The sequence below is a fragment of the Nannobrachium achirus genome, assembly GCF_963921795.1.
Source record: "Nannobrachium achirus genome assembly, chromosome: 7".
NCBI lineage: Eukaryota > Metazoa > Chordata > Actinopteri > Myctophiformes > Myctophidae > Nannobrachium > Nannobrachium achirus.
In genome coordinates, this window is record NC_137816.1 from 65,161,336 (window position 1) to 65,183,232 (window position 21,897).

Below are 21,897 nucleotides of genomic sequence, written 5' to 3' on the forward strand. Positions count from 1 at the left end.
TGGATGACCTCTAGGCCTCAAGGACAATCTAGCCGTTGTCTGTTAAGAAAGGAAATAGAAAACAAACCATCCAGGGTTCATCTCTGCTTCCAGCAGAAATCATTCTGTTAGATAAACTGCAAAGCCCAAGGTAGCGTTTTGCCATTTCGTTGCTGTCTGGTAGAAACCTTGTATGTCTCGAAAAACAGTATTCTACAGGTGTTGCGACCGACATGGAACAAAGCATCTCCGTTTTGTTATTATTTGTCACTATAGCCTCGAGAAGCCATGCATTTTTTGGTTTTATTTGCAAGCTGTGGGTAATACTTTTCGTTGGTCAAACATTTATAAACGGACACACACGTAACCACTTTCCCTTTAAAAATGTTTCTCAGGGCAAAATGTGCAGATCTACAAATTCACACATCGCATCGTAGATCAGCGATTGATTTTCACTACATTTGTGCGACACTTTTGCACGTAGAATTAGGGCATTAATTAACATAAAAATCGAATAAAGATTAAATATGGACATGCTACAAGGTTTCTCCCCGACAGCCTCTTTTTGCAGGAGATACGTGAGGTTGTGGCTGGCTTGCTGATGGCGGCACAAGAAAGAAGGGCTGTTCTACCCAGAAATGTTCCTGATAAAGGGCTCATGATCAAGGAAGGAGATATATTGCCCTCTGACATGATAAGAGCATGAGCCATGAGGTCATACACACAGTGGGGAATGGGCAGTCACACTGCAGGAGTAAATGCCTCAGATTTGATCACAATGTTCAATGTAAGTAGGTCGGGAGTGGCTTATTGTCGGTATCAGCCGGTAACACGCGGGAGTCTGTCCCCGTTACAATGCGCTAGACCCCTGGGAGATGGACTGCTGAGGTGGAGCGCCACACCTACCATCAGCTCCCAGTACTTGCCGCACGACTTGCCAAGCCGTGCTACTCATACGCTGAGTTGGCGGTGCCCAGAATCGAACCCATGACCTTGCGGTTCACAGGCGAGAGCTCTACCGACTGTGCATTTTGGCAAACCTCCCAAATGGATGCTTAATTCCTGTGAACCCGAGAATCCCTATTCTGGGAAGAACATTCTGTGAGCTTGAAGATTGGCTATTTCTGCCGAAAGAGATTTGGTGTAGACTGGGGAAATATTAGTGGACCTAGTAGGGCATTCACGAATAGGGATTTTTAGTATTCGAATTATTCGACCTCAAAGTTTTGGAATAGTCGAATATTCGACAGGACTGGCCAAAATGTCAAATATAAAGTACAAGAAGCGAACATTGTGAAAATAGACGATCTACATGCTCACAATGCCTTGCAACGCGAGGCGTTGTGAGCATGTAGATCTGCTATTTTCACAATATTTATCTGCGGAACCGAGTCACATTAAATGTTATACTGTACCTACAATTCCAAGTGCTTGTCAGGGTGGGGGTCCCCAGTTCATATTATGTTTATTTTGGGGGTCACGGCCTAAAAAGGTTTGGGAACCCCTGGTATAGAGCATTAACAAATTCATCCACCAGGGGCACTGAAAACTCATTCTTATGACTTCCTATCTAGCCAAGCTTTATTACTATATATCTTTTAAAGAGAAAACAATAATAGAAATTGAACAACGTCGAATAGTGACTTTGATATTCGAATATTCAAATATTCGAATAATTGGTGAATGCCCTAGGACCTAGTGGTATATAGCAGTGGTTCTCAACCAGTTGTCAGAGGACCCCCAGTGGTCCTTTGCGGGGGCTCCAGGCGGTCCCCAGCTAAATGATGGAGAGTTGGTAACCAAATGGAAAAGGGTCCATTTGGTATCATTTTACATTCTCAAGAGTTATTGTTAATCATCTGCATTAATTAATTTGTACGAAGACGACACAATCAGAGAACGTAGAAGAATTATTGATTTTTGTTCAGCGTTTGCCTGTTATCTCTCCTATGACAGCCTACCACATCAATAGAGTCCTGAACTGTGGACCAAATCCTATCCAACGAAGACTAAATATTCAACAAAATATGGGTCTGAGAGGCAAAATGTTCGTTCCGTGGCTCAAATGCCAGATAAATAATGGACCTTGATATGAGAAAGCCCTGTTTGGGGAAACCCATGCAGTCATCTGCTATTTTTGAAAAATCATGAAAATCTGTGCAAATCTTCGAATAAATATATATTTAGTAAACATTTTGTGGCTCAAATCTTTGCTTCTGGGGGTCCCTGGAACATTATATTTTGAGATGGGGGTCCGCAGCCAAATTCATCTAATTTTGGGGATCCTTGACATGAAAAAGTTTGAGAACCAGTAATCATAAAAACATGATTTTTTTCCCTCAAAAACCTTACAAGGATTTAGAAGATATCTATAGAATCAGGCCACTATATTCAAAGACTTGCACAAATATTCACAATCTTTCAAAAATAGCGATCTACAAGCTTGCTGTGAGCTTGTATATCTGCTATTATTTAATTGTTAAAGCAAAATAGTGGTTAAAGAGGTTCAAATTCTAATGTGAAACGGACACGTTCCAGGTCTAAATCACCCTGGCCACAATAGGCGATGTAAATGGCATGAATCTGCAGACACCGGAAGTGCTGCGGTTAACGGAAGTTACGTCATGCGTTAAAGTCGTCCGGTGAAATTCTCCCGGCGGAAGTAGCACGGTTTCATGCCGTTTCAGCCTATGGTCGTAACCAGGCTTTTCTGTTCGCAGATGAGTAAAAGCCTGGCTATGCGAGGCTAGGTCTAAAAGGGTTAAGTGGTTAAAATCCCACACATTTTGTGGGTGATATTTACTATATTAAACTGAATGCGGTGACTTTGCAGTACTGTATTGTAAGCAAATTCACTGTCCATGAAAATCACACTTTGTTTCGACTCAATGCATAATTGTTCATTGGATATAACTTACTGCATACTTAATTTGGTTGTTCTATTTGCCTTCAGATCAAATTTCTCAAGATGGAGATGGAGAAAAAGACTAAAATCATCAAAGACTTACAGCAAGAGGTAAGACTGACATATTTTAGCAGTTTAGGCTACTACTTATATTAATAATCTACTTTGCAAAAAACTACTTTCTGGCCAAGACAGCCCATACATCCAAAAACAAAAGTCCTATCTGATTGCATTAAACGACTAATTTTCAGTATTGTCTGACGTATTGAAGAATATACAGTAACATACAATGTTACTCTTATATTGATGTACAGTATATTAAAACCACATAGTGTCTTTATTCTGGGCATAATACGCACATATTTAGAAAAAAATAGGAGATCTGCAAGTTGTGATCTTTTTCAATCCATTATTTCTCTATACATTAAATTGTTTAAAACATATAATATTCTTCTGCTGACTTGGTATGAACATGTCATTGATATAAATGGTGTTTTACATTTCCACAACGCATAATGTTTAGTTAAAATCCCCTGAGGGACTTATATTGATACAGCAGAGTTATGCGATTGGTCAAAAGGTTGAATAAGTACGTTGGCTGATTCTTTGGGGCCTGTGTGATTAGAAAGAATAGCTGTGGGGTTTTCTAATTAGCAAACAGGCCAAAGAACAAAACTGCTGGCTCACTGCTACTGATGCACAGTCTTATAGGTGGAGGCCAGATGCCTTGGAGCAACGCACTAATTAATTCAAATAAGAGGAGATTAAATCTGATGGTTGAAAACTGTGCATGCAAGGATGCGCAATAGGGACACAGAACTGTGTGGCATTTATTTGAATAAATACAGGGACTGTTTGTTTGAATTTCAGTATGATTAAAATGTACTGTATCTTTCTATAAATGTGTGACATCTCGGTGTGTGTGTGTGTGTGTGTGTGTGAGTGTGTGTCCCCTCATTGCCCTGTATCTCGACTGATCGCCCCGGCTGATCGACTTCAAACTCACAGAGGCAGTGTTGCCAGATGGGAAATGTTTTATTATCTGACCGGATTTGAAAGAAAACTATCGTACACAGCCAAACAAACAGAAATCCCATGTGTAAATATGTCATTTCACTAAAAAGAATATATAGGCTATATATATATATATATATATATATATATATATATATATATATATATATATATATATATATATATATATATATATACATATAAATATATATATATATATATATATATATATATATATATATATATATATATATATACACACACACACACACACACACACACACACACACACACACACACACACACACCGGTAATCTGTATTTAATGTAAGAAACCATCTTGTTTGAGACTCCTACATGACGAAAAAACGCATCACATGTGCTGTGTCAAAGCTGGCAACTTCCTGGACTGAAACTGGACTGGAAAGACACGACCAGTGTTTGTAATGCCTCCAAGTAGACTTACTAAAAGCCAAACCGCATTCTGAATCAGCAGCCAGGGAATTTAGTAAATTCAAACATTTTTTTGTGATATGCGAGGTGATACATTTGGGCTCTTTTGGAATTATTGATCGTACATCGTTCCGAGGGTAGAATTATCGTACACATACAATAATTATCGTACATCTGGCAACACTGCGCAGAGGACAGTGAAAAGATGACCTCTGACCATTGGCTTCTAACTGGTCAACACTTTAGTCACAGAGGTTCCGGTCAACACGTCAAGGTCTACCTTACATGTATAGTAGCCTGCCCTGTATGCATGTTCTTTAATCGATGTGTATTATACAGTAGCATTATTCATGCAAAACACGAGCCCTCAGTCCCAGGGAGCTTAGGAAACATGAGTGGCATCATGGTTAATTCTGTTCGTCTCACCTGGTGCAAACTGTGAGTTATTGGTTTACTGCTACGTGGTTAATTCTGTTCATCTCAATCAGGGCAAACTGCAGGTCAGTGGTTTACTTGTACGTACGCTTCATTCTGCAGGGAATTCTCAAGAGACAAGACACATCACAAATCAATGCAATGCTTTGTGCAGAGGGAGGTTAAGGTTCCTTTTAGTGCTGTACTGTTACTGCACAACTGAACCCCACAGCTTCCCTATTCTGGGCTTTTTATAATACGCTAACATTGGGCAAAGATAGGTAAACGTTCAGGGTAAACCTCAGAACTACAGAACTGCTGAGTTATGTTCTGCTGAGTTTTGTTGTGAAGCTTATATATTTGGTTATTGGTTTTTAATTGGTTAGAAATAGCATATCTTCAAGCTCATAGCGCTTGTTTGCTTTGGCTTAAAATAACAGTAGTAGTTGCAGACCTGCAGTTTCTTTCAGATAAAATTAAGCATACTGTAAGTACTGAACACAGCTTCGGCACGTCTAGTTCTGGACAGATTACATGGTTCATGGTGTAGCACCGGATCAGAAATGTATTTTAGCACTAAACCATGAAATGCTTTATAGATCAACGGTATGACTGGTATTTTGAAGTACATTTTTACAGGGAGCTTGTGTAAAAAGATCTAAGAACTGGAGTGCCTTGACCTACTTTCTGTAGTCGTCTGATCGATTTTCTTTTGGGGAGACCTGTAAAGAAACCATTACTGTAGTCGAGTCTACTGAAGATGAATGCATGAACAAGTTTTTCCAACTCCTGCTGAGATATAAGTCTTTTAAATATTCTTAAGATGATACTAGGCTGTGTAATTGCATTAAAGGGGCCCCACCATGCTTTTCAAAATATATATATTATATAAATATTGGTCCATAATACGGTTTTATACAGGTTTTAGCCTAAACAACCACTCAGATATTTAAGTGTCATGTTCTGTCTATGTCTCTATATTCCAAGCCATTTCAGATGCAATACCAAATTGCCCTTTGTTGGCAACAGGGCACTGTCTTTGGTCTAAAATGGGCAAGATAAAGAGAAGATTAGCATGGTACCACAATGAGAACCATGTAGAGTCAACGGGGTGCTGTATAGACAGGTTTCTTGTTTACAAACATTGAGACTAAATGCACAGGTGACTGTATCATGTAATCAATTCCGTCCAATCCCCAAACTTGTTGTTTTGGGGAGCGCTGGTTTCATTCTATACTCTATGGTTTCATTGGCTAATTTTGGTACCGACCCTCAGTGTGACGTGGACCAGAAACCCGTCTATACTTGGCTGTCTTTTGGGTTAAAATTGGAACGATACAGAGAAGATTAGCATGGTACCACGATGAGAACCATTAGAGTAAATCCAATTAAAAACAATTTTGGTACCACTTTACCTCATGGTTCCACCTCATATATATAGTCTCAATAGAATATAGCCTCCCAAAAAGTACCGCCCCCTTCTCGAGGGGGCCCAATAGGAAATGAGCCCCTTTGTGACATAAAGAAGGGCTTGTGACATAAACAAGGGCTTGATTTCAAAAGAGTACCGTTCAGACCCGCCCATTCAGAAAATCACTGAAATGAAAGGCAAGGCTTAGAGTTAATGAATGTTTTTTTGGGGGGCTGGAAGAGATACTGGGAAGACCAAAAAAAAGGGGAAAAAAAAGAAAATGTGAAATTCATGGTGGGGTCCCTTTAATGTGGCTGTTGAAATTCAGGTGTGAGTCCACGACTACACCAAGGTTTCCTGCTTGGCTTGTGGTTTACAACATTACCGACTGAAGCTGAGCGACTGACTTTTAATCGTTCTTCTCTTGGCTCCAAAAACAACGTTACCTCAGTTTTGTCTTTGTTTAATTGAAGAAAGTTCTAGCTGGCACATCCAAGCAGTGCGTTTGCAGTGCTTGCATTGGACCTCTGTCACCTGGAGATACGGTTATGTAAATATGTGTGTGTCTTCTGCATAATTATGGTACTGGAGCATATTGTGTGGTTTTCCACAATCTGAACCAGTGGAAGTGTGTAGATGTAGAACAGAAGAGGTCCCAGCATGGAGCCTTGCAAAACTCAGCATGTTATTTTTGTTCACTCGTATGTGTAATTACCTATATAATAGACACAACGAGAAGTCCTTGTCACTGTGTTGCAGCACTGAGACTTGATGGTAATGGTAAAATATTCATTTATATAGCACCTTTATCCAAGGCGCTTTACAATGATTATACATTACATTCACCCATTCATACATATACACTGATGGCAGAGGAAACCATGCAAGGCATCAACCTGCTCATTGGGAGCAATTCAGGCTTTTGCAAATCCCGCCCCATTCTGCCCTGTTACTATGGTGGGACATTTGACCCTGGGCAGATTGTTTTTATAGTGGCAGTGAATGGGATTTTTTTATTTTTTCATAGCCTCATTAGAGCTATATAAAGTACCAAAGGAAAAACATCTAGGTGATATTAATAAAAAGGGAAGACAAAGGTACAGTAGTTACATTGCAAAACAGGGGGTTTCCCCGAAAATACATGTTTTAATTTGTTTAATCCCAGTGGGACAGAATCATCCATTGCAGATTCTTTTATAGTGGAAGTGGATGGGATTTTTATATTTTTTCATAGCCTCATTACAGCTATATAAAGTACCAAAAAAAACACATCTACGTGATATTAATAAAAAGGGAAGAAAAAGGTACAGTAATTACATAGCAAAACAGTAGTTTTCCCCCGAAAATATATGTTTTCATTAGTTTAATCCTCTGGATCAGAGAGAGAATAGAAATAGAAAGAGAAAGCGCATTGCATCTTGGGTAGGAAGAGGAGAGCCAGATTATAGTTCTCCTCACATAATAGGCTGGCTTTTCGTAATTCTGCCCATTTAAAATATATGTACCCAATCGTAACTCTTAGACCATTGATAAGGTCCATGTGAACTAGTTTGTTGAAGCTTATTCATTATGATGAGCGAGATCGCTATCACCGCCCGCGGCCGTACTGGACGAACGCCGTGTCGCACAGAGCGGACAGTTGTTGAAAGCCTGAAGCAACATTCTCCACTGCACAAACTCCACCCCCGATAGCAAAAAGTGAATGGTTTTTTCTGGTTGGCCAGTCAGGGAGTCTCAGGGACCAATCAGAAGGCTGACAAACGGTGAATTAGGGGTTCAGTGTCTTGCTCAAGGACACTTCGACACTAACGCTGGGGGAGCCTGGGATCGAACTAACCGGCTGCTCTACCACTGCCGCCCCTAATTCTGCCACTGTCTGTGTTTAAGAGGATGTCATTGAGGATTGTAAAAGTACCAGTCTCTGTGCTGCGCAACATCCTGGCTGGAACACGTCAAAGTTGTTCTTTAGTGCTAAACTAAAGTTGTTCAGTTGTTGATAAGACAGCTTTTTTCAATTTCACTTCAAAGCGAAAGATTTGACATGCACTTGGGGTAAATGACATGCACATTTAACTTTAGATGGTATACAACTTACATCTCTAAGCCATGCTTTGCGTTGTTGCTTGAACATATTTTTCGGTTATCAACAACTGTTGGAGTGTAAATTTGGCTTTACTATGCTGGCTGCAGGACAAGCCAGATGGCACACACGCACACACGCATGCACACACATGCACACGCGCACACACGCACATGCACACGCACACGCACACGCACACACACACACACACACACACACACACACACACACGCACGCATGCACGCGCGCGCACATGCACGCACACACGCACGCACAGCTATCAGACATGTACTGTAGGTCTATTTCTCCCCTATTTCCTTTTACTGCCATGCATAGCAGTGGTTCTCAATGTGGGGTCTGGGGACCCCCAGGGATCCTAAAGGGGGTTCCCTGGGGGGTCCTTGACTTGAGAATGTTTGGGAACCACAGCCCTATGCGGAATGTGTTCGCATTCTTGAGTCTTGGCTCTCTGTTCTTAGGCTTAGTGTTAGATACATTTCTCCCATATTATGTGACTGCCATAGTGCTGACGTTTCTTCAGTCTTTGTCACTCTGTTGCAAAGAAAAGGGTGTTTTCAGATTTGAGGGTCTTTTGTAGTGCCACACAGAGGGGTCGTCTGGGGTCTTCTGTGACATCTTGATGCAACCGTGCTGACATTTAAGTGGCTTCTCCGTCCAGGGAGTCATGTGGAACATTCCTCTGCATCTACAATGAACAGGGACGTCACACCAAATTCTGGGCCCTGGGTACAAGGATTCACTGCGGCCCCCCATGAATGTTAACTATTGAAAAATAGCAGATATACAAGCTCGAGCTTGTAGATCAGCTATTTTTTTTAAATCGTGAAAATGTGTGCAAGTTTCCATGAGAGTGATGCGCAAACATTTTCATGTGAAGGACCCCCAAAATTATATGTATTTGGCCACAGACCCCCCCCCCCCATCTCAAAATATTTAGTTCCAGGGACCCCCCAGAAACTAAATTTGAGTTACAAATGTCCGCTTAAAAAATACATATATTCAAAGATTTGCACATATTTTCACGGCTTTTCAAAAATAGCAGATCTACAAGCTCGCAGCGCGGCACTCGGTGCCGCGCTGTGAGCTTGTATATCTGCTATTTTTCAATAGCTAAAGTTACTAGGGCCCCTCCACCTTGGGCCCCAGTAACTCAGTCCCACTTTCTCCCCCCCTTGTGACGCCCTGACAATGATGTAACATGTCAGAGGAGATTCCTCTGGAGCATCAAAAGCAAAGGTCAGATGATGTGTGTTGGTATTAAGGTTTTATTCTGCAGAGACCACTCTGGGGCCGTTTTATTGCCTTCTCTGAAACCACCTGAGGCTGTGCTGACAATACAACCACATGATGGAGATTACCGTTGACCCACAGTTTATACGCTTACATTGAATCCTGTTATTTTTATGGTATGATATTCAAGGGTATTTTTTTCCCCACGGATATACGGCATTTGTGGAGCATACTATTAGCAGAAACACATAAAGAGCTATAGCCCTTAATGGCCATAACAGGTCTGTAACTCAGAGAGTGTACACATACGGGTCCATTTGGTTCCAAGGGGGTCCTTGAAAATGAAACATTTGGGAACCACTAGTAGGCTACTAGTTGGACTCCTAAATATCAAATTAAATTAAATTGAATTGAATTGAATTGAATTGAATTGAATTGAATTGAATTGAATTGAATTTAATTTAATTTAATTTAATTTAATTAAATCAAACTTTATTTGTATAGCACACATTTACAAAAAAAGTGCTGGACATGGTAAAAACAAAGCAATTCAGGGCATCAATGAAGAAACATAAACAAATAATATGCATTGACACAGAACAAAGTATGCAGGGTTAAGACAGAACATGAGAGCTATATATACAACTAAAAGCAACAGAGAACAGATGAGTTCTATGTAAGGATTTAAAAAACCCTATCGACTGAGCAGACCCAATGGGGATGGGCAACATGCTCCAGAGCCTTGGGCCTGCGGCCTAAAAAGCACGGTCACCCCTACACCTCGTATACGGGTGTAAGGGTGTCCAGCAGAATCTTGTCCGCGGACCTTAGTCCTAGAATTATTGAATGCTTTTGAACGTTTGTAACGAAAGTTTTGCTTCTGGGGGGTCCTTGGAACGAAATATTTTGAGATGGGGGTCCGTGGCCAAATAAATATAATTTTGGGGGTCCTTCACATGAAAAAGTTTGAGCACCACTGACATAGTAGTCTCTCAAGAACAGACTAACTGAGCTCCAGTTAAGTGAAAAGGACCTTTTCTTTGACGATGGCTGGCCAGATTGCTGACATAGAAACATTAGAAGGAAAATGGCAAAAGGCACTTATAGAATCGGGTCAAAATTCTAATTGGTATTAACAGCCACGACACTTGGGTCTCCATCCGGAATCAATGGGCCTACAAAGCGTCTCCTGAAAATTTTGGTTAAGGAATGCGACAAAAACTAAAACATATTATTGAAGTCAAGTCTGCATGGGGTGAGTAATTGATAGAAAAAAGGCATTTTGGGGGTGAACTACTCCTTTAAGTAGGGATAGAGCTCGTTCATTTGTATTGATAATGAGCACCTTATCGATCCTGCTTATTGAGCCAGGCTTTTATCGAGCCTACTATTGAGCGTTTTCTAATATTTTGTGGAAAGATATGAGACGACAAATTCAGAACAGAACTGGTATCTTTTTTTATTGGCCAGTTGTTGTGACTGTGACCACCATCTATGAAGATGACGACTGACAAAAGTAACAAATATCATTAAATATCATTAAAACAATCATTCATTAGTGTGCAATAAGTGTTAAATGGCTTTACATTTTGGATAGTACTGTAATAATGTCTTGATCGCCTCTTGTCTTGATTGTTTAAACATGACATCATGGGCCTCTATGCTCGATAACAATCTTGATAAGCCCAAAGCTTATTGATACCGGGTACTCGATAAATCAGTTATCGGGTTATCGAGCTACCCTTGTTTAGGGCTCCATCCCTACCTTTAAGTACTGTACTTTTTGAGGTAATTTTACTTTACTTGAGTATTTCCCATTTCCAATACTTTTACTTCTACTCCACTACATCTCAGAGGAAAATATTATACTTTTACTCCACTACAATAATATGAAAACTTTAGTTACTAGTTACTTTGGAGATTTTTATCATTATTACAGAACGCTAACTACTTCAACCCTATAGATTTCGGCCATTTGAGAAAATAGCCGATCTACAAGCTCACAATTGAGAGCTTGCAGATCTGATATTTTCAAAAGATATACATCTTGAACTTGTTAAATGGGACACTCTGCACAACTTACTTTTACTTTTGGTACTTTAAGTACATTTTAATGCCGATACTTTTGTACTTTTACTCAAGTAAATTTTAAAAAGATGTAATTCTACTTGTACAGTAACAGAGTGTTTCTATATTGCGGTATTGATACTTTTACTTAAAGGAGGACTTCACCACTTTTCAACCTGTCTTCTTATAATAGGTCCTCACTAATGTTAATAATAAAATATCAAAAAAAAAAAAAAATCTACTCAGTCTGAGAGCTGTCAAATCCTTCCACCGGTGACATCATCGTTTGACAGATTTATTTTTAAAACAATATTTTAAAAAAAAAAATTATATTTTTATTATCACGAGAACAATGGCTTCCACTTTAACATTGCAACTTTTCAGGAATAGAAAGCCTGCAGTTTCTATTAGCTTGCATTTCCCATTGATGATGTCACCGGTGGAAGGATTTGACCCACACACAGCTCTCCTATGAGACCCAGACTGAGTAGAAAAAAATTGTGCTATTTTATTATGAACATTAGTGAGAACCTATTATATGAAGATAGGTTGAAAAGTGGTGAAGTCCTCCTTTAACTAAAGACCTTTAGTACTTTTTGTTTCCACCACTGGGGTCACAGCCAGAGGCTATTGCTATTTTGGGGGGGTCCCTGCTGGCAATGGAAAAAGTTTGAGAACGTTCTGATCTTCGTTCTGACAGAAAGCCCTCGAGGGATGGCGTCTGTCTGGCTGTCTGTCTGTCTCTGCTGTGGGCCGCGTGTCTCTCACATAACAAGCTCCCTAAACACTTCAAAAACATTCAACGTGACCTTTTTGACAAGGACTCCCCCCCCGCAACGTTCATGATCAGACACACAGCGTCACGGCGTCCCCTCGTGAGCGGCTGACTGTTGCCACACCCACAGTGTCCTGAGGTGCCTCAAAGCCACTGTGATGAACAAAGCCCTTGGCAGCAGAATGATGTGAAAGTACCGCTCTAGATTAGAACGATGTCGGTCGGCAGGGACGTGCTGGGCCCCTGATTCAGCCCGAGAAAAAGAGTTGGAGAGGCCCTCATTGCGTGCTATAGAGAGAGATCTCTGACAAGCCAGTGGGTCAATTACATGAGTTATATATTTTGTCGGTTGAAAACCTTGTATGTCCAAAACCGTTTTGTTTTGTATTTATCATTTAAAAAATGATTTAAACTAGTGAAAACAGCAGATCTATAAGCACACAACGCCTCGCGGTGCGAGGCGTTGTGTGCTTGTAGATCTGCTGTTTTCACTACTTTTGTGCAACAGCCTTGTGTGATGAAGCAGGGCTTTGCTTTGCGAAAACAATGGCCGACATTTTTTTTTTCTTTTTCCTAATGGCCGACCTGGACCGGCCGGGAATGAACCGGCCGTTCGGGAGTTGTCCCGCTTTTCCCAATGGCCAGCACGCCCCTGGTTATTGGCATGAGAAAACTTCCCCATTTGGGGTACAAGCATAGTTCCCTGGCTGCTACGATCTGTTGGAATGTGTGCACTGTCTGTGTCGGTGCTGACTGGCGGAGCCGCGGAGGCAGAGACAAGTACGTCTTCACTAGCCTAAAACATGACGGTCGCGAGCGTTCATATCGCACGACCGTCATGCGTTTCCACTCCAGTGAGCCCGACTGTGGTTGTCTGCTGCAAAATCTCCGCAGATTTGTCTGTCTGACCGTCTGGTTGTACAATAGATCTAGTGTAGCCGCCAGCATCTCCGCACTGCTGTCTGTGCTCTGTGCATTGACTGTATTCGCTTCCTGACTACGGAGTCCACCGAGGCTCAAACATCACCGCATTTTGCGTTGCGCGTTAACTTTGACAGGCTTAGAAAAATCATATTTTTATTGGTATGGTCATGACGGGCCGCACAGACAGGCGGCGCGGGCCGCATGCGGCCCGCGGGCCGCGGGTTGAGTAGCGATGGTCTAGTATCTGCCCTCATTCCATAGGGATATTCCTTAGGAGTAATGGTTACGATATTGGACTTTCACGCGGGAGACCCGGGTTCGAAGCCGGGTGGGGAGGTTCGGATCACCTCCGTTACACTATACCGCCCTACTTTTACCATCTGGAATCGCTTGGGTAAAACCGATGTAAGGGGCGGGCGATTTTTCCAAGTTCTTTAGCAGGTGATTGGATGGGGCCGTCTGTCTATCACAGTCTGGGAGTGCCAACTCCAACCACTCATATTGGCCTGTCTGCATGACGTTACACCCAGAATCCGCCTCCTGGGTTTCCACGTGGTCTGCAGTCAGACTCTATTGGCTCAGAGCCGCTCAGAGCCCACCCGTAGCTGCCGCTGATTGGTCCAGACTGGGACTTTACGGCGTTGTCCACTCTCTTTGAACAGTGCAAGGTGTTTGCGCAGCAGGCATACACACTGCTGCCACCATCTGCGGAGCAGTAATATACATGTTATTAAAGACAGAATTCATTTCCAATAGGAATTCACTGGGAAACAAAAATCTCAAAAAGTACAAAAGAGGATTCTAGCTCAAAGAATGTGGAAGTAGTAGGATTTCTGGGGGCAAACGGACAAAGCCAGATGTAGGAGCTCTTTACAGGCTCCTTACAGGAACACCGCTCAAAAACAATGTAATATTTCCTACGGAAATTAATATGAGCATCTAAACAATGTTTTAAACATGTTTTTTTATTAGCACATGCATTCATTACATTCCATAGGACTGGACCACACATGGACAAATGACATCATCAACTTGCGATGGGGGTTGTCCCTATTGAGCGAAAGATTAACTAAAATAAATACAATATTCTTTGAGCAATGAAAGAATCTAACGTTTTATTGTCATGATTCACCAGGAGCCTGGATGGCTTGATTCTAGGTTTAAAATAATTGATATAAATTATTATTTGTAGTAATCGCTATGGAAAAAAATATTGGGCAATGTTTGTGTGGAACGACAAAATGGGCGCCACTGCTATGCCCATCCCCCCCTTGAGAGATGCCACGTCATGAAGGCGACTGCTGAGTGGGCGCGGTGGCGCAGTCGGTAGCGCTGTCGCCTCTCAGCTAGAAGGTGCTGGGTCTGATTCCCGCTGGGGGACCCCATGTCTCCTAGGGTAGATACAAACATGCAGTAATCCTGGTGTCTATACTGCCTCCCCCTGGTCAGTCGGGGTGCCTGATGGAGGGGATGAAGGAACTGGTTGGAATAACGTGTTCCTTCCACACGCTACTTCCAACCAGGGAAACTGTCCCCTGTCAGGTGAAAAGAAGCAGCCTGCTCACTCCTCGTGTACTGAAGGAAGCATGAGCTCAGTTCGGGGCCCTCCCCAGGTAGGCAGAGGGAGAGCAGAGCCCAGGATTACAGCTTATAGGCAATTGGCACTGGTTGGGTTACAAATATCGTGGGAGAAAAAAAATAAATAAATAAAGGTGACTGCTGATGTCACCATGTGGGGCGGCGTCTTTGTCCCGGTTCAGGGGCGCCCTGGTGGGCGCCACTCTGGGCGATTGTGATTGCGATCAGCAGGGAGTTCGAGGGAGCCCCCATGGAGAGCGTGCTGCAGCATCTGAGCAGCTTTGATGAGCAAGGCATGGCTCGCAGGTTTGCAGAGGAATACAGTCTAGAATACCTCCTGGCTGAGGTTATGGTTTTGGAGTGGTCCGTGTGTTGAACTAGCTGTCCTCTCCACAGCTTAGTGATGTACACGAGCCATCCAGGGATCAGTTCAACAGCAGAGGCTCCTTTGGAAACGAGGGTACGATGAGGGGAGCCGCCTTCGCACTGGCTTTCCCAGACATTGCAGATGTCGAGAGTTTTGCCTGTCAGGGAGCCATGCTAACCCACGGCTGTTCTTTGGGTCAAAACTTTACTTATTTACAGTACTTGAGTACATGTACTTAGTTACTTTACACCACTGCCCAAGAGTTTAGTTCCATAACTGGACAGTGGAATATTTCCCCTGTGCTTACATTGCATGACTCCTGTCCCCCCCCAAAAAGCCCACCCCAAATCCCTGGACAACTTTAGTTCCACCCCATTGGCCTCACACAGAGCCGGTAATGACGTCCCTTGAGAGGATAATTAAATCCCACATTCATCAACGTCACATCAGATCAGCTGGACTGCGTTCAGTTCACATGAGGTCCTGGGAGGGGGGGAGACGACACCAAACTGGGCCAGGGTTCTGACAGATGTCTCATCTGCATTTCTACAAGACTGACTCAAAACCTCAGGCCCCGTGCAGACGACAACGGTCTCTAGAGAAAACAGCAAAATGTTGTTGCGTTCTCACTTGTTATTGTGCGTCTACATTAGCCTGACACTCAGCCTGAATTGACATTTCGTTTCACTCCATTATTCAGTCTGAAAGTGCTTCCCTCCAGAGCTGTTTCTGGGATGGGCGTTGCCAAAGAGGCAGTCTTCTGCGATTGGTTCACCGTCTGACCAACACAACAGTAGCAAAGCAGATGACGTAGTGTTGTTATGTGTGGCTGGCTAGTGGCTAGCCTGTTGCTTGCTAGTGCTACTTGCTAACCAAAGAAACAACAAATTAGTAATCAAACACAACATAACATAACATGTCTGCTACTGATGTTTCATAGCGAGATCGATACGATCGCATTTTACCGCATTTTACCGTGACGCGATGTGTGCGGTCCGACGGCGGCAAATCGCACATGAGTTCTGGGAAAACCCCACCCACGCTGATCACAAGACGCTGATTCACAACGCTGATTCACCATACGGATTTCCAAACGAGGAAAACCTCTTCAGTGAGAGCAACACCAGACTCCCTGAATCGCCAAAACAACCTTTTAAAGGGGTGTGGCTAGCGATTCAGGGTCTGAACCAGGCTACGTCTACATGGAAACGCACCAGCATTGAAAACGATGTAATGTGCATGACACACAGATAGACGATTGACACTTCCACTTCCTTGTTTACATTCACCGTGGTATCGTGGCTGCACGTAGAATTCGTTTGCGTTTTCAACCCCCAAAAATGACGTTGTCGTCTGAACGGAAGGCATATCTGACATTTTATTTTGCCGTTTTCCCTGAAAGCGGCGCTGTGTGCACAGGCTCTCAGCATGGCTGGAGCTGGCGTGGGGAATGTGTGAAGTGGTGGGCAGTTAGTTAGAGGGAGAGTCAGAGGGAGTGTCTGTACTGTGAATTCCTGCATGGTGTCAGTTAGTTAGAGGGAGAGTCAGAGGGAGTGTCTGTACTGTGAATTCCTGCATGGTGTCAGTTAGTTAGAGGGAGAGTCAGAGGGAGGGTCTGTACTGTGAATTCCTGCATGGTGTCAGTTAGTTAGAGGGAGAGTCAGAGGGAGTGTCTGTACTGTGAATTCCTTCACGGTGTGTGTTTTTGGCGGAGCGCCCATTTGGCTCCTGTTGGAGAGGAGCGTCACTCATCAATGTCACCTTTTTTCAGCTGGCCAATCAAATTCAAGGAGAGGTGGGGCTAAGTGGAAAACTGTCATCCAGACATGAGTAATTGAACCTGGTGGTGCATGTCTGTTAGTCTGCACATTAACCCTCGAAGCATTAAGAGAACTCAATATTCACCCGTATCTCTGATAGGCCATTATCACTGATGTCATGACATTTCGAGCACAGCTACGGCTGCTGGGTTCAAGCGTTTTGTCATCGGCGCCCATGAAATGCTCTGTGCGCTCTGCACTCAGTAAGAAGTGCTTGGTTGGTACAGTGGTGAAGTGCCTGTCCACTAGCATGGAGGTTGTAGGTTCAAAACCACCGCGGTGCATCCGGTTTTGTCGAGCGGCTATGCAAACACAACTGGCACGTGTTCAGGGGAAGAAAGCTGGACGGGGAGGGGGGTATCAGTCAGACAGGAGACAGGAGAGACATGAATGAATGAATGAATGAATGAATGGATGGATGGATGGATGGATGGATGGATGGATGGATGGATGGATGGATGGATGGATGGATGGATGGATGAATGAATGAATAAGTGGGGGGAAAATATGTATTTGTTCATTCATTCATTCATTCATTCATGCCACTCCTATCTGATTGGATATTATATTGTCCAATCAGAAAAGGGACAGAAAATGTACTTTTGGGGTTACAGAAAAGGTTACAAAAACCCTCCATTGAACAAAACAGGTTTATTTATTAGCTGGCATAAAGGTTCTCTGACCTAGAACAATGGTGTGTTGCCTACATAACATAACACAATGCACTATATAACTAGACACCATAAGGGTCCTTAAAAAGAAGTTAGGGGGGGAAAATCACTCTGGTGCAGGGGACCCTTTCTGGACATTATTATCCAGAGTGCTCCACTGCTGAAAAAATGCTCTCTGTGAACACAGCCTGATACGTTTCTATCTGAGGAATTGGGCTGTTGTTTTTCTAACACTCCGTATTGAGTGTTTTGTCAGAGTGATTGTTATTTTGGGGGCTTTCACTGGGAATTCTATACCTCCTACCTCTCGGTGCACAGAGCTCTTTTTCAAATAATAAGAGCAGCCTTTTTTACTTTACTAACGCTATACTCAGTGGTGGAAAAAGTACTCAAATGTTTTTAGCCATTTTCAACATTGAACAATGTCATTAATATACCTTTGAGTTTTTATGTGGAAATCAGAAAGTCTCCCCCCCTTCTGTGTTGCCTAGAACTGGAGGATTGAAGTGTCAATACTGTTATGTAGAAATACTCTGTTACAGGTAAAAGTCTGGATTTCAAGATGTACTTGAGTAAAAGTACAAAAATGTTGGTATCAAAATGTACTTAAAGTACCAAAAGTAGAAAGTTCTCATTATGCAGGTTGTCCATTTCAAGTATAGACATATATTTAGAAAATAGCAGATCTACAAGCTCACAGTATATTGGCTATTTTCAAATGGCCGAAATGTATAGAGTTGAATGGTTAATATTAGGGCTGGGATGCGATAAAAAAAAAAATAATCGAATTAATTACAGGCTTTGTAATTAATTATCGCAATTAATCGCATATTAATATTTGACCCAAGAAGCATTTTTTTCAAGTAATTCACATTTTGTTGTACGAGTGAATCAACGAGTGAGTTTTTTAAATCTAAAATTTGCATCCACTGGGCCAAGCAAAGCGCTCTGATCGGCTACTTCTCCCTTTGCGTTTGTTGTCTCTTCTTGGTTGGTGCATCGCTGTGATCGGTATGCCCGAAACGAAAGGTTCTGTGGTGCAAGTAAGTACTAAGTACGATTAAAATGCGTACATTTTTTTAATCGTGTTAATTTTCTGTAATTAATTAATCGCAATTAATCAGTTAAAGTCCCAGCCCTAGTTAATATATGTTTTAATAATCAAAAACTACAAAGTAACTAGTTCTCAAATACTAGTTTTTTAAGGCATGCATCATACTCTTAACAGGCTATCAGTGCGCTTGTATTTTCCATGCACAAGTTGACGCTATCGCTCAATCAACACACCCACATCAATATGTGTCATATTGATGAGGCGTGTTGATTGATTGAAAACACGAGAAAACATTCCTCGGCGCTGCGGTAGTCTGTAAGCAGCATGATGCATGGCTTTTCATTAGCCATTTCATTCATGTTTTATTGGATCTCAGCATGATGTGTCTGATGATTGAATCTTCACATGCTTAGAGAATGGGTATGAATTTCAATTGGATTATTATGCAAAAATGCCCTTATGACCCCTATAACCTTGACTTGGAGGGGGAAAAGTAGCATTCCGATAAACAAACATGTTATTTGAACTCTTTGACTACCAGATGTAAAACCTTGTCTGCTCTGCCCTGCAAATCTGCGTGTTTTCACGTATACCTTTGAAAAATTATAGAATCCTGTGCCCGGGGGTGTTCACAGTATACATGGATATATATATATATATATATATACAGTATTTTCTGGACTATAAGGCGCACCTGACTATAAGGCGCACATAATAGACGCTACCGTTCCGTTATGCATCAAACAGATGGAGCTGTGCTAAAGGGAATGTCAATGTCAATGAATGATCCATATATAAGGCGCACTGGACTATAAGGCGCACTGTAGTTTTTTGAGAAAATTAAAGGCTTTTAAGTGCGCCTTATAGTCCGGAAAATACGTTATATATATATGGTGTTCCATATATGGTGTTCCGTGTCCAGGCCAGTCTGTGATGTCATCTCCAAATTTTGGGCACTGTAGTGATGTCAATCAGTGATGTCAGTTGGGCTTTGTTGATGTCAGTTGGGCTTTGTTGATGTCAGCTGGGCATTGTTACCATGGTGGTGACACTGTTTAGTATCAGTGATGTCAGCATGCAGACAGACGATCAGACGGTGGACAGCTGACAGACATTCTGTAAATTAATAGATTATTATGCCTGGGTGGGGTTAAAAGACACACGTGGGTCTTCTAGTGCAGAGATATACAGTACAGGTAGCCAGTTGACTCTGGCTTTTCAAACAAAATCAGCACAAAGAGTTCAAAAATTCGACATGTCTTCGATAAAGAAAACAAATGACCTTGGTATATCAAAAGCAGAGGCATGGACTACCCCCCCCCCCCCCCCCTCTCCAGCAAATCCAACCCTGTGTATAATATTGTATCTTTTCATATCAATTTGTCCATTTCTTATAGTTAGCGGACCACAGGCCGATTTCCTCGTAGATAATGATTATTATATGTTATTAAATAATGTCATACACACCTTTTTTTGTGTGTTAAACTAAGTGTGTGTGTTAAACTAAGTGTTAAAGCTGTGTTTCTGTGGACACTTTCATGTATAATTTGCAATTTAAAATTTGACATTTAAACAGATGCTCTTATCCGGAGTGCCAAAGTAAATGATGGTATAAACTCTAGTAGTCAATAAAAGAAAAGCCAAAAGAGTAGAGTGCAAAATACATTGTAGTCTTACCAAAGTACCTCTCTCCCTAACCATCTGTCTTCTTTTATCCAAGTGAAAAGAGTTACTTTTTTTAATTAAACTTTTATATAACAACAACAATGTAGGTGTAACTATGACAGTAGCCGATAACAAAAGAGGAAAAAAAAACGTAGTATGTGTATTTAAAGTTCATATTACTGCAAGTCAATGTGATGAGAGGTATGGCTGATACCGGTACATCAGGAGTTCAGTCAGTTAGTTACTACTTACCTACAGTACTTATTGTACTCTTGTGATAATGTAGGCCAAAAACAGAACAGTGCTGTTGAGCAGCAGCCTGTGTGATTTCTTCAAGTTATTTAGACTTTTTTTTTTCCTTTTACCACAAATGTTAGTAATGTTATTTAGCATGTTGTTTTTAGACAGATGGTGGGTTCATTGCTTACCTGCTACCCTAGTTTTTGGAGCGGTGAAAGCGCTCCCAATAGACAGGTATGTCCGTGGGTATGTGGGTGGCTGGCTGGCTGGCCGTGTCTGTCCGTCCGTCCGTAGCCTGGCAATACCTTGAGTGGCCACACACAACACACTAGTTAAAGGAGGGGCGCTGTTTTGTGCAGGCCAGGCACACTCACCACTCACTCACTCACTCTCACACACACACACACACACACACACACACACACACACACACACACAGGGTATAGCTGCTCAGATTCACCGCTCCACTTCGAACCGAGGTTTGATTTTTTCTTAAGAGGCACTGCAGTACCATACATGCATATTGTCGTTCATGCCTACGTGACTGTCTAGATAATAATTTCTGACATGTACGTATTGGCCCTACTCTTATATGTAGCAATATGTAAACAATACTGAAACCTTGAACCTTGAACTTGAACCTTGAGATAAGCATGCAGTGCCTGAAAACTGGACACTGCTCTTCCACATTTACATTTCACCTCTGAGCTCAGGAAGCAGATTCTGTCCCAGATGACCTGAGAGGAATGGATTAGGGATGGGACCATATGAAAATGTCATATCTACGACCAGTAACACACCCTAATCGGGAGATAAGCGACCGTAGGTCACTTATCTCCACAAATAGGGCAAAAATGTGTTTTGCCAAAATCTTCCTGATCCATGTTGATGACATGATTGTAGACATACTGTGTAGTGATTTTCGTGATTTTAGGGCAAAATCTGTAGGAGCAGTGTCCAAAAATGTGTTTTTAAAAATCGGCCTGGAGGTGGCGCTATATGGGAGAGAATCATGTTGATGGGATGAGTGTAGACATACTGTGTACCGATTTGCGTGATTTTAGGGCAAAAATTGTAGGAGCAGTGTCCAAAAATGTGTTTTGCAAGAATCGGCCTCATGGTGGCGCTAGAAGAGGGCCATGTGAGAAATGAGGGGTGGGGTCTCCGCGCCGGCAAGGCGGACGAATAGGTACCGGCCCCGGCTGTCCCGGTCGCTCCTAGCCGGAGTTA

At 42.2% G+C, this 21,897-nt stretch overlaps 1 protein-coding gene across 1 annotated transcript in view; it reads left to right on the top strand.

Moving 5' to 3' along the window:
• Positions 1–21,897, top strand: part of LOC308288922 (leucine zipper protein 2-like) — a gene marked incomplete at both ends in the record, with an annotated part of 241,708 nt that overhangs the window by 160,461 nt on the left and 59,350 nt on the right. Inside the window, one exon of the mRNA XM_080730396.1 lies at positions 2,933–2,995. Within this exon, the coding sequence (XP_080586522.1) occupies positions 2,933–2,995 (63 nt within the window). The remainder of the gene's footprint in view (positions 1–2,932; positions 2,996–21,897) is intronic.